Source organism: Microcaecilia unicolor, chromosome 4, assembly GCF_901765095.1.
Source record: "Microcaecilia unicolor chromosome 4, aMicUni1.1, whole genome shotgun sequence".
NCBI lineage: Eukaryota > Metazoa > Chordata > Amphibia > Gymnophiona > Siphonopidae > Microcaecilia > Microcaecilia unicolor.
Genome location: NC_044034.1, coordinates 8,853,755 through 8,867,020, shown reverse-complemented (window position 1 = coordinate 8,867,020; position 13,266 = coordinate 8,853,755). Strand labels below are relative to the sequence as shown.

The following is a 13,266-nucleotide window of genomic DNA, read 5'->3' as shown; positions in this document are numbered from 1 at the left end:
TTTTTTAAAGTTGTTAAAAGATTTCATGTATGCTTTTATTGTAGACCCCTGACGCAGGCACATTGCCGAAACACAGCCCATGTCGGGTCTTTTGACTAAATTCAGTTTTTCCACACCAGTTCTTGAGGCCTATTGTACTTCTTTTCTGCTCTTTTGTCCACTGCGCTTTTGACTCCCTTTCTCCTATTGCTCAGTAATTTTAATTTTCAGACTGGCTTCTACCATTTTTCCTCACCAGTCTGTAGTTTTTAAGGTCACCCTGGACAATGAAAGAGGTCCGATTAGAGGGTGAGGATTCAATTAAATAATTGCATAGATGGGATGAGTGAACTACTCTAGAAGAAATGTTTAAGATGTCTACAGAAACTATTTTCTACGCGACACCATACCTTAGGTAAAAGAACTCTGCTTTGCCTTTATTCTGCTCAAATAATCCCTTGTTATTATGGGGCTTTTTTTATATGGGAAAGATGGCTTCTGAGCAGGTAGAGGCAGCCTTTCCTGTCACCAGATCTTACGATAATTCTATGAAGACAAGTTGCCCAGGGTCCCAGCTTCAACTGAAGGTGTATGAAGCCTCCAGGTCAACTGAAGTGGGGGCTCTCTCTGACCTCACCTGAGCATGTGCAGAACAAAGGCTTTCCTGTGGGTGTGCAGAGAGGGACTTCGACTGAGTATGATGTAGAGAAGAAACTACTACTACTACTTATCATTTCTATAGCGCTACTAGACGTACGCAGCGCAACTGATGGTTGTTGGGTATTCTGGGCTCATGTGAATACAGATAGGGTTTCCAGGCTCAGCTATCTATGCATGACGTCTTGGCTGTTCACATGCTTAGATATGGTGAGATTGTGAACTCACTTGTTTCTGGGTAGAATGTTGAGCTCATCTATGGGTGTGATGGTCTAAGAGCTTACCAGAGCATATAAGGAGCCTTTGGCCTTATCTGACTGTCAAGGGTCTTGAGCTTATCTGAGTTTGTGAGCAGCCACAACATCATATGTGGATAGGTAGAACCTTGGCCTTGCATGATGTAGGGTCACTGGCTTCACTAAGTGTGCGTGGGACTTCTGAGGTTACCAAGAGTGTACAGTTCTTCAAGGTCACCTGAATGCAGATAGATCTGTAGGCCCAATAAGGTATGTCCAGGGTCTCCAGGACTACCTGTGGGGAATCACATGATGTAGACTTACCTGAGGGTGTGCAGAGCTTCGGGGGTCAGCCAATCTTTCCAAGCTTCAGCCATGGCTTCATACAGCCACCGTGAGGACTTATTGCCATGTATATAGGGTGGTGGGAAGTTGTTCACCGGTGTGGTCTCATGGTTGCCCACAGCTGGGTAGATTGGAATCTGGCCCAGGTACTTGCGAATGAGGCTGGTGATATTGTTGAGTTCCAGCAGCTGATCTGTGCGACTCTGCTCCCAGACATTGTGTGCTGGAATGTCTCCAGTCCAGTAGACATAGTGGAAGGGACCGGAATTGGCCAGATGCTGAAGCAGATTTTCAATGGTGTGTAGAGGCAAGTCACATTTGCTGTATTCTCCCCAGTATCCCGCTTTCCAGCGACCTACGCCACTTCCACTGCGGCAGCACAGTGGTGCTTTGCATTCTGGGTTGCTGCCTGGGGTATATGCCTGGTCCCAATGTACATCTGTGAGGTGCAGCACGTGACTGATGGGGGAGCCAGGCTGTGGGGGAAGTGGTGGTTTGATTGGTGGCTTGGGTGTATCTGGCAGTGTAATGTTCCAATCTGAGAAGATGTCCCAGTGTCCACAGGAACTGCCCAGCAGTAACCCACAGATCTCAGCGGGCCAGAAGAGAGAGTGGATCCAGATAGATATCGTGTCCTCTTCGAAAAGCTGCACAGCCTCCACACACACATAAGGTTCCGCTATCTTCAGCTCCTCACACATCCAGATGACTAGATTCGCCACATGGTCCATGTTGTCCTGAGTCTGAGCCAGAAAAGGGGGTGGGAGAAGACAGGGGAATGGAGTTAATGATAAGAAGAAAGTGTTTTGAGAGAGGAGGGGATGGGCCAGAGATGGATGAAAAGAAAAAGAGACAAATTAAAGTCAGAGATCCATTGAGAAGCTTCAGTCAGTCAGTGGGTGTCTGACACCGTTGGTCTGTAGGCAATGCAATTTCCTAAAAGTACATGGAACAGAGACTGAAGGTCAGAGCAAATCCTCCAGAGTCACAAAACAAAAACAACATGGCAGGTCCCTCATTAGTGATCCAGATGTTAAAGTTAACCAGAAAGCAAGACAATCATGTTAAGCTCAGGCTGGTTTAAAATTAACTGGACAAAACTGTAGGCTGCAGTTTCACTGCACAGAGATATCCAGATTGCCCAGTTGCTTCTAACATCCAGCGCTGGCTGGCCAGGGTTAAGTCTGCAATGCCAACATGCCAGCTTGGTTTTGGCTGATTAAATTTTGTCCAGGATAAAATTTAGGGTCCAATATTCAGCCGGTGGCGATCAGCGTTCTGCTGACTTAAACCAGGAAACTGAATGGCGGGCATGTGGAACCAGCTAATACTTAGCCAATTAAGTGCAATATTTTAATTATTTTATTTTTGTTACATTTGTACTCCGCGCTTTCCCACTCATGGACTGACTTTTATGTGTTGATCTTGGCCAGTTATATGCTAACTACACCCCGCAAGGCCTCCAAAATAGCTGGTGCTAACCCCTTACTTTCAGAGGCCGTAATTGGTTAAGTGCCGCTGAATATTAGCATGTAGCCCAAACAGGCAAATTAGGAGTCCTTTTACTAAGGTGCGCTGAAAAATGGCCTGTGCTAGTGTAGACGCGTATTTTGGACGCACGCAGATCCGTTTTTCAGCGCGCCTGTAAAAATGCCTTTTTTTGGCTGAAAATGAACATGCAGCTAAATGAAAATTTGGCGCGTATCATTTTGGGTCTGAGACCTTACTGCCACCCATTCACTTAGCGGTAAGGTCTCACGCGTTAACCGGGTGATAATAGTCGGCGTGCATATAATGCCACCTACTGCCTATCAGGGGCATAGCCAGACCTCGGTGAGGGGGCACTGTTTAGCCCACCTCCCCCAGCCGCTGCCCCCCCCCCCCACCACAGATCATCAGCGAAGGCGCCACAGTCGACCGGGGCTGAAGAAGACTTTGGCTGGCGGGGGTTGGGGACCCCCGCCAGCAAAGGTACCTGGCAGTGGCGACGGCTGTGGGGGGGGGGAGGGTCAAATGTAGAGGGGGCCAGGGCTTAATCTGTGGGGCCTAATGCCCCCGTGGCCCCACCTAGCTACGCCCCTGCTGCCCAGTTAGTGCTACATGCTGGAAAATAACATATTTTTCGGCGCACGTAAAAAATGAAATTACCGCCCGGGCTATGCAGTAGTTCTGAATTGGAGTACATAAGTACATAAGCATTGCCACACTGGGAAAAGACCAAAGGTCCATCAAGCCCAGCACTCTGTCTCCGACAGCGGCCAATCCAGGCCCCAAGAACCTGGCAAAAACCTAAAATTTAATAACGATCAATGGACCTTTCCTTCAGGAATCTGTCCAGACCCCCTTTAAACTCAGCAAGGCCAGCTGCCGTCACTACCTTCTCCAGCAATGAGTTCCAGAGTCTAACTACGCGCTGAGTAAAGAAAAACTTTCTCCGATTTGTTTTAAACCTACCACATTCTAATTTCATCTTGTGTCCCCTGGTTCTATTATTGTTAGAAAGCGTAAACAAATGCTTCACATCTGTCCGCTCTACCCCACTCATTATTTTGTACACCTCTATCATATCACCCCTCAGCCGCCTTTTCTCCAGCTAAAGAGTCCTAGCCGTCTTAACCTCTCCTCATAGGGTAGTCATCCCATCCCTTTTATCATTTTTGTCGCCCTTCTCTGCACCTTCTCCAATTCCTTTATATCTTTTTTGAGATGAGGCGAACAGAACTGAACACAATACTCCAGGTGCGGTCACACCATGGAGCGATATAATGGCATTATAACATCCTCATGCTTGGTTTCCATCCCTTCCTATATAATAATTCTCACCTCCAACAGGATGTGCCTGGGACCGTGCCTGCCAGAAGTGGTCTGCTAGGCAGGCATGCACTGACCTCAGTGACATCAGTGACAGACAATTTGGCAAAGCAAAACAATCTGAGTGCTGGCCATTAGGACACAGGGTTGATAGGAGAGTTTTAAAAGACTGAAGGAACCGAAAGTGTTAAATGGGGGGAGGGGGGAGTTCTGAACCACTGAAAGTCATGAACATTTGGGAAAGGAAAACAATCTGAGTGCTGGCCATTAGGACACAGGGTAGATAGGAGAGTTTTAAAAGACTGAAGGAAACGAAAGTGTTAAACTGGAGAAGGTGGGGGGGGGGGGGGGGGGGGGGGAGTTGTGAATGACTGAGGCCCAGATGCATGAAAGACATTGGTAATTCCCGTTCCCTACCGATTCCATAGCGAATCGGTAGGGAACGGGAATGCATCAACGATAGGGAATGCAAATGAGCTACTCGTTGTAGCTCACTTGCATTCTCTAGTCCTTCGGTACCTGAGTCGGAGAATCGGGACGTCCCTTTAGATTAGGCTCCTCTTCCTGGTCTCTTCAGCCAATCAAAGCGGGCTTAGCTGGCTGTTGTCAGCGAAACGCGCTCTGATTGGCTGAAGAGACCAGGAAGAGGAGCCTAATCTAAAGGGACGTCCCGATTCTCCGGCAACCAGGAAAATAGAAAAATTTCGCTGTTGGAGGAGTAAGTGGCGCGGCGAAGACTCAGAAGGGGGAAAAAAAACACGAGCGCCGGCAGAACAAAAAACTGCAAAAAAAAAAAAAGACGTCTCTCAGAAGCGCAGGGAGAGTACGTCCTTAAAGGACGCCCCTCACCTGCACTCCCTGCTTTTTTTTTTTTCTTTTTTACTTTTTTTTGGGGGCCCTTTTCCTTTCCGATTCCCTCACAGGAGCCCTAACAAGAGGTCAGACATCTCGTTAGGGTTCCTATGGTAAGGGAATCGGAAAAACGGTACTGCAGCTCATTATAATAGCTTTTCAATCATTTGCATTCCGTTTTCGTTGCCTGCTACCGTGGCACGGGAAATGCCCTTAGTGCATGCCTGGGGTGAACTACTTGCGTTATAAACTGGCTGGAACCAGTTTAAAACGCAAGTTGTGGGCTCGTTAGGTTTTGTGCATCTGGGCCTGAAAGACATGCAAATTTGGAACAGGAAAACAATCTCAATGCTGGCCATTAGGACACAGGGTAGATAGGAGAGTTTTAAAAGACTGAAGGAACCAAAAGTGTTCAGGGGGGGGGGGGGGGGGGGGGGGGGAGGCAAGTTCTGAATGAATGAAAGAAATGAAAATTTATGAGAGGAACACAATCTGAATGCCCGGCATTTGGACACAGGGTAGATAGGACACTTAAAAAAAAAAAAAAAAGAAGGACGTGAAAGTATTACATCTTGGGGGAGGGGTGAGGAGGAAAGCGGTGGGGTATCCGGATACTGGGCGTTAGGGCCACGGGGGTACATAGACTTTTGAAAGCCTTAAGGAACCCAAAGTGTGGGAAGGAGGAGGAAAAGGAGGGGAGGGAACGGGGTGAGGGGCATTAGGAACAGGGGAGGGGGCCCTGTCACACACTCTCATTCTCACACACACACTGTCACACAGACAGTCTCACTCTGTCACACACCCGCACATTCACTCTGGCTCTCTCTCTCTCAAACATACACACTCCCAGGAAAACCTTGCTAGCGCCCGTTTCATTCGTTCCAGAAACGGGCCTTTTTTACTAGTTTCTAATAATACTCAACATTCTGTTCGCCTTCTTAGCCACCGCAGCACATTGAGCTGAAGATTTCAACGTCCTATCCACGATGACTCCCAGATCCCTTTCTTGGTCCGTAATTCCTAAAGCGGAACCTTGCATGACATAGCTGTAATTCGGGTTCCTTCTTCCCAAATGCATCACTTTGCACTTGTCAACGTTGAACTTCATCTGCCATTTGGACGCCTAATCCCCCAGTCTCATGAGGTCTTCTTGTAATCTTTCACACTCCTCCTGCGACGAGACGACCCTGGATAACTTTCCACCTGATTTTCGAAAGAGATCGCCAGCCATCTTCCAACACAAATCGGGAGATAGCCGGTGATCTCCTGAAGTCGTCCAAATCGGTATAATCGAAAGCCGATTTTGGCCGGCTTCAGCTGCATTCCGTCGCGGGGCCAGCGAAAATTCAAGGGGGCCTGTTGGTATGGTCGTGAGGGCGGGACAGGGGTGTGTGTTGAGATGGCCGGCTTCGCCCGATAATGGAAAAAAGAAAGCCGGCCTTCACGAGAATTTGGTCCGCTTTATTTGGACCCTTTTTTTTCTGGTCCAAGTCCCAAAAAAGTGCCCAAACTGACCAGATGACCACTGGAGGGAATCGGGGATCACCTCCCCTGACTCCCCCAGTGGTCACTAACCCCCTCCCACCCTCAAAAAAAAACTTTCAAAACTTTTTTTGCCAGCCTCTATGCCAGCCTTAAATGTCATACTCAGGTCCATCGCAGCAGTATACAGGTCCCTGGAGCAATTTTAGTGGGTGCAGTGGACTTCAGGCAGGTGGACCCAGGCCCATCCCCCCCTACCTTTTACACGTGTGGTGGTAAATGGGAGCCCTCCAACCCCCCCCCCCAACCCACTGTACCCACATATACATGCCCCCCTTCACCCCTTAGGGCTATGGTAGTGGTGTATAGTTGTGGGGAGTGGGATTTGGGGGGCTCAGCACCCAAGGTAAGGGAGCTATGCACCTGGGAGCTATTTTTATTTATTTACTTTTTAGAAGTGCCCCCCTAGGGTGCCCGGTTGGTGTCCTGGCATGTGAGGGGGACCAGTGCACTACGAATCCTGGCCCCTCCCTTGACCAAATGCCTTGGATTTGGTCGGGTTTGAGATCGCCGGCTTCGGTTTCCATTATAGGCAAAAACCGTGGCCGACCATCTCAAACTCGGCCATCTATGACATTTGGGCGGCCCCAACCGTATTATTGAAAAAAAAGATGGCTGGCCATCTTTTTCGAAAATACAGTTGGCTCTGCCCCTTTGTGGCGCTGTCCTCGGAGATGGCCGCCCATGAAAATGGCTGGCGCCGTTCGATTTTTCCCCTCTTTGTGTCATCTGCGAATTTAATTACCTCACTAGTTACTCCCACCTCAAGGTCATTTATAAATATGTTAAAAAGCAGCGGTCCCAGCACAGACCCCACTAACTACCCTTCTTCATCGAGAATAATGACCATTCAACCCTACTCTCTGCTTCCTATCTTTTAACCAGCTCTTAATCCATAATAATACACTGCCTCCGATCCCATGACTCTCCAGTTTCCTTTGGAGTCTTTCATGAGGCACTTTGTCAAACGCCTTCTGAAAATCTAGATACACAATATCCACCGGCTCCCCTTTGTTCACCCCCTCGAAAAAAATGCAGTAGATTTGTGAGGCATATGGCAGGAATCAAGCAAATCAAATGGAGCTTTCCCCTTTTCACGTGGAATTTCAATCCACAAGGATTCCAATAGGGGTTTTGTCTCCTGCAATATTTGCAGCCTATCTGAGTCAAGGTTCTCATTTACATACAGTGCTACCCCTCCTCCAATCCTATCCACCCTGTCCCTACGATATAATTTGTAGCCCTGTTTGACTGTGTCCCATTGGTTATCTTCCTTCCACCAGGTCTCAGAGATGCCTATGATATCCAGTTTTTCATTGTGTGCAATGTACTCCAGCTCTCCCATCTTATGCCTCAGGCTCCTGGCATTTGCGTATAGACATTTCAATGTATGCGTGTTGTTCTGTATTTTATTACGTTTAATACATGGCATTATTAATATGTTGTCTTCTGTCTGGTCATTATTAATTGTATTTAAGTCCATCTGATCCTCTATGATTTCTTAGTCGTCCTTACTCACAAGTAACCCTTTTTTCCCTATCTGGGTGATATCCTCAAAAGATACCTTCTTCCGAACCATGCGCTTTTGAGCGACTGTCGGCCTTCCCCCCCCCCCCCCCCCTCCCTCCCCCCTCCCCCCCCCCCCCCCCCCATTTCTAGTTTAAAAGCTGCTCTATTTCCTTTTTAAAAGACGCCAGCAGCCTGGTCCCACCCTGGTTAAGGTGAAGCCCATCAGATCAGAATAGGTTCTCCCTTCCCCAGAATGCTGACCAGTTCCTGACAAATCCAAAACCCTCCTCCCCACACCATCGTCTCATCCACGCGTTGAGACTCCGGATCTCTGCCTGTCGCTTGTGCCCTGCGCGTGGAACAGGTAGTATTCCAGATGCTACCCTAGAGGATCTGGATTTGAGCTTCCTTCCTAAAAGCCTAAATTTAGCTTCCAGAAAAATTACTCTCCTGCCCAACAGAACGACCATCTGGGCAGCTTACAATCTAAAAAATAAAGGAAAAGACTAATGAAGACAAACATGAAACATAAGGGTAAGTTGGAACTACAATAGAAAAGGGAAAGGAGGAAAGAACAGAAGGGATGGAATAAAGTTTGCCAGATGTTTGTGGCTTCAACGGAAAGTTTAAGAGAAAGCATTCCGGAAAAGAAACGTTTTAAATTCAGATTTGAAAAGTGGCAGAGAAGTGATCTGTCTAAGGTGAAGAGGCAAAGAACTCCACAGTTTGGGATCTTGAAAAGAAAACATGACGTGCCTACTATGCTCATGGAACATTTAGGACTAAGGGTCACGCAATGAAACTATTAAGTAGTAAATTCAAAACAAACTGGAGAAAATACTTCTTCACTCAACAATTAATTAAACTCTGGAATTAGTTGCCAGAGAATGGGGTAAAAGCAGTTAGCGTTGCAGAGTTTAAAAAAGGTTTGGATAATTTCCTAAAAGAAAAGTCGATAATCCATTATTAAGATGGACTTGGGAAAATCCACTGCTAATTTCTAGATTAAGCAGCATAGAATCTGTTTTACTGTTCTGGGATCTTGCCAGGTACTTGTGACCTGGATTGGCTACTGTTGGAAACAGGATATTGGGCGCTTGATGGACCTTCGGTGTGTCCCAGTATGGCAATGCTTAGAAAAGGTACTGTCATGACCAGACAACAGCTCGGTCATGTCCTTGACTAAGGCTTTGCGTGTTCACCTACAACAGCTGCCTTTTCATTTGGGTTGAGTACTCAGGCATTCCTTTCAGAGTTCACGATAACCAGTGGCTGGAGAAGAACGAAGGTTCATGTTACGCTCTGCTACACTTCTCCAGGATGGGTTGGTTTCTGTTTTCTAACCTAGCAGCCGTCATCCGGGTTGGATCATGGACAGCAGCCATCTTGGCTAGCTCAGGAGGGGGCAGCCATCTTGGAGTAACGAGGTCAGGAAGGAAGCCCATATTTGGATGTAGGCACCTCTGCTGATGGGGGGCAGCCATCTTGGAACAGCTGCTCATGGTTGAGCCTAATTCCTGCTCTATTTAAAGCCCTGTTTCCAGTCCTTCCATGCTTCGGCTTCTATTCGCTTAGAGGTTGTGGTCTTCATCTGTTCTAGTGTTTTCCTGTGTTCCTGACCTTGGATTGTTTACTGACCATGCGTTGTGTTGCTGCCTGCCCAGACTTTCAGATTGCTCTCTGTTTTGCTGCTTCACTGACTCTTTGCTCCTGGACTGTGTCTGCCTGCCTGCAGGCCTGGTCAGCGGTTGTGCAACCCCGCCGGTTCCAGAAGTCCTGGTGGCCGCCTGCAGCTGGGGGCTCAACTCCCAGGGAACGGTGGTCGCTCCCCAGGTGAAGCTAGGGGTTGTCTGGCTGCCTGATCGAGTGCGGTGCCACTTCATCGTCGCCGTGCTCAGTCGGGGCACAAGGGCTCACATTCACCAGGTCATAACAGTAAGCTGAAGCCATGAGCTCGCCAGACAGGTCTGAGCTGTCTCACCTGGCTCCACCAGCAGCAGGAGCAGCTAACCCGCCTGTCCAGTACCTTGCAGGAGGTCTGCAGTCAGCTACCAGGGCTCCAGCGGTTCCTCCAGTCCCGAGAGCGGAGACTTCTGCCGCACCTCTGCGACTTCCAGAGCCGCCTCGCTTTGACGGTACTCCCGCAGCTTGCTGGGGGTTCCTGAACCAGTGTCAGATCCTGTTTGAGCTGCAACAGGAGGCTTTCCCATCTGACAAAATAAAGGTGACCTACATCATCTCCCTGCTTTCCGGTGCCGCGCTGGCTTGGGCGTCCCCGCTATGGGAACAGCGGAGTCCAGTTCTGGCAAACCTGGAGGAGTTCTTGCGGCAGTTCCGGATGGTATTCGATGTTCCTGGCCGACCTTCTTCTGCCTCTGGGGAGCTGCTGCGGATCCAGCAGGGCTCCGGGTCGGTCGGGGCGTATGCTGTCCGGTTCCGTACCTTGGCTGCGGAACTCAGGTGGAACCAGGAGGCCTTAACGGCCATTTTTTGGCAGGGGCTGGACGGCCAGATAAAAGATGAATTGGCCGGCCGAGAGATTCCCTCTACTTTGGACGCCCTTATTGCACTCTGCACTAGAATCGATATCCGGTTCCAGGAGCGAGCCCAGGAGAGGGTCATGCAGCCGGCAGCGCAGGGATCCAGAGGCCTTCCCCATCGCCCCGAGACGCCCCGGTCCTTCGAAGAGGGTTCGGAAGGAACCAAGGAGGAACCCATGGTATTGGGGCGGCATCGCCTGTCCAAGAAGGAGAGGGCCCATTGTCTCCAGAACCGGTTATGCCTATACTGTGGGCAGGCCGGACACTTCACGGGCTCCTGTCCAAACAAGCCTGGGAGATCGGGAAACGCTCCGGCCCGAGCCCTATGAAGGGGGTGGCTCTGGGCCGGCTGTCTGCCCTTCCGGACAACTTGCTCTCTGTTTCCATACTGCTCCAAGGAGAGGGTTTCCAGGCTCATACTAGGGCCTTGCTAGACTCCGGGGCCGGAGGGAACTTCATCGATGCCGAATTCCTGTCGCAGCTAGGTGGCTCCACGGTGCCCTGTCAACCGGAGCTCAGGGTCACCTCCATCCAGGGGGATAGTCTTCCTCGAACCATCACCCGGATCACCTCACCCCTGGGTCTACAGGTGGGGGCGTTACATCAGGAGGAGATCCAGTTCCTGGTTCTTGCCCGAGCCATTCACCCGGTGATCTTTGGACTGCCTTGGCTCCGACTACACAGTCCTGTTATCGACTGGGCCAAAGGGGAGATCGTGAAATGGGGTTCCCGATGTGTCGAGCACTGTCTCCAGCAGGTCAAGCCACCTTTGCCGCTCTGCTCAGCTAAGCTGCAGATCCCACAGGAAGGTTTGCCCATGCTGCCGGAGAACTACCAGGAATTCCGTGACGTGTTCAGTGCTCGGGTGGCTGACACGCTGCCTCCCCATCGGTCTTTCGACTGCACCATAGACCTACTGCCCGGATCCAACCCACCTAGGGGGCGCCTTTACACCTTGTCCCGGGAGGAGTCCCGAGCCATGAGGGAGTATATCCAGGACAATCTTCGCAAGGGGTTCATCCGAGCCTCCACTTCCCCTGCAGGGGCCGGATTTTTCTTCGTCTCGAAGAAGGATGGGTCACTTTGTCCCTGCATTGATTACCGAGTATTGAATAAAATTATCATTAAAAACCGGTACCCGCTTCCACTCATCCCGGAGCTGTTTGACCGTCTTCAAGGGGCCAAGATCTTCACCAAGCTGGACCTGCGCGGGGCCTACAATCTTGTACGGATCTGGGAGGGAGATGAGTGGAAGACGGCTTTCAACACCCACGAAGGACACTTTGAATATCGGGTGATGCCGTTCGGTCTCTGCAATGCCCCTGCAGTATTTCAGAACTTTGTGAATTACATTTTCCAGGACTTGCTCTACTCCTCAGTGATCGTCTATCTGGACGACATCCTGATTTTTTCCGCTTCATTGTCACAACATGTTACTCACGTCCGCACCGTGCTCCAGCGCCTCCGGGAACATCGGCTGTGTGCCAAGTTGGAGAAATGTTCATTCCACCAACAGTTTGCCTTTCCTGGGATATATCATTTCCTCCACCGGGTTACAGATGGATCCCGGTAAATTGACAGCGATCCGAGACTGGCCGGTGCCTCAGGGTCTGCGGGCTTTGCAGAGGTTCCTGGGGTTTGCGAACTACTACCGGCAGTTCATCCAGGATTACTCTCTCATCACGGCTCCTCTGACGGCCCTCACGAGGAAGGGGGCCGATGCAAAGAATTGGACGCCGGAGGCTTTCTCTGCATTTTCCACATTGAAGAAGGCCTTCCTCTCTGCCCCGGTACTCCGCAGTCCGGATCCTACTCAGCCTTCCCTGGTGGAAGTGGACGCCTCGTCCCTGGGAGTAGGGGCAGTTCTCTCTCAGACATCGGCATCTGGGAAAAAACATCCCTGCTTCTTCTTCTCCTGGAAGTTCATCCCCGCGGAGCGAAACTACACGGTGGGGGATCGGGAGCTTCTGGCACTCAAACTAGCTTTTGAGGAATGGCGATACTTACTAGAGGGAGCAGCACATCCAGTAACTGTAATAACCGACCACAAGAACCTGCTCTATTTGCAAAATGCTACCAGACTGAATCCTCGCCAAGCCCAGTGGTCTCTGTTCTTTGCCCGGTTTGACTTCCGTCTCATCTTCAGACCGGGGGAAAAGAATGTCCAGGCGGATGCCCTGTCCCGCAGCTTCGAGGCTCCCGAGGACCAGGAGGAGCCCTACCCAATGTTGAATCCGGCATGCATTCCCTCCATGCCCGGGGCCAGTGCCACCTGCCAGAAGGCCATTCCTGTGAGGCTTCGTAGGAAGGTGCTGCGCTGGGGGCACGCTTCCGAATTTGCTGGACACTTCGGGTTCCACAAGACCCTACATCTGATCTCTCGATCGTATTGGTGGCCCCGGATGGCGCAGGATGTTCTACAATACGTATCTACCTGTCCAATGTGCGCCCGAACTAAATCTTCACATCAAAAGCAGTGGGGGCTGATGCAGCTCATGCCGGTACCACAGCAGCCATGGGAGGACCTGTCCATGGATTTTATCACTGACCTGCCACCCTCGCAGGGCAACACGGTCATTTGGGTGGTGATCGACCGGTTCTCCAAGATGGCCCGCTTCATTCCTATGAAGGCTTTACCCACTGCCGCTACCCTGGCCGCAAACTTCATCACACACATCTTCTGGCTCCATGGACTGCCTCAGAGGATCATTAGTGACCGAGGCTCACAGTTTACCTCGCGCTTCTGGAAAGCTTTGTGTTCAGCTTTTGGGGTTACCACTTTATTCTCGTCTGCA

At 50.2% G+C, this 13,266-nt stretch overlaps 1 protein-coding gene across 2 annotated transcripts in view; it reads right to left on the bottom strand.

The window, feature by feature from the left end:
• LOC115468277 (sphingomyelin phosphodiesterase-like) overlaps positions 1 to 13,266 on the bottom strand; it is a 71,210-nt gene that overhangs the window by 39,723 nt on the left and 18,221 nt on the right. For both annotated transcript variants that reach the window (XM_030199867.1, XM_030199866.1), the window contains one exon: positions 1,197 to 1,960. In XM_030199867.1, coding sequence (XP_030055727.1) covers positions 1,197 to 1,960 — 764 coding nt within the window. The remainder of the gene's footprint in view (positions 1 to 1,196; positions 1,961 to 13,266) is intronic.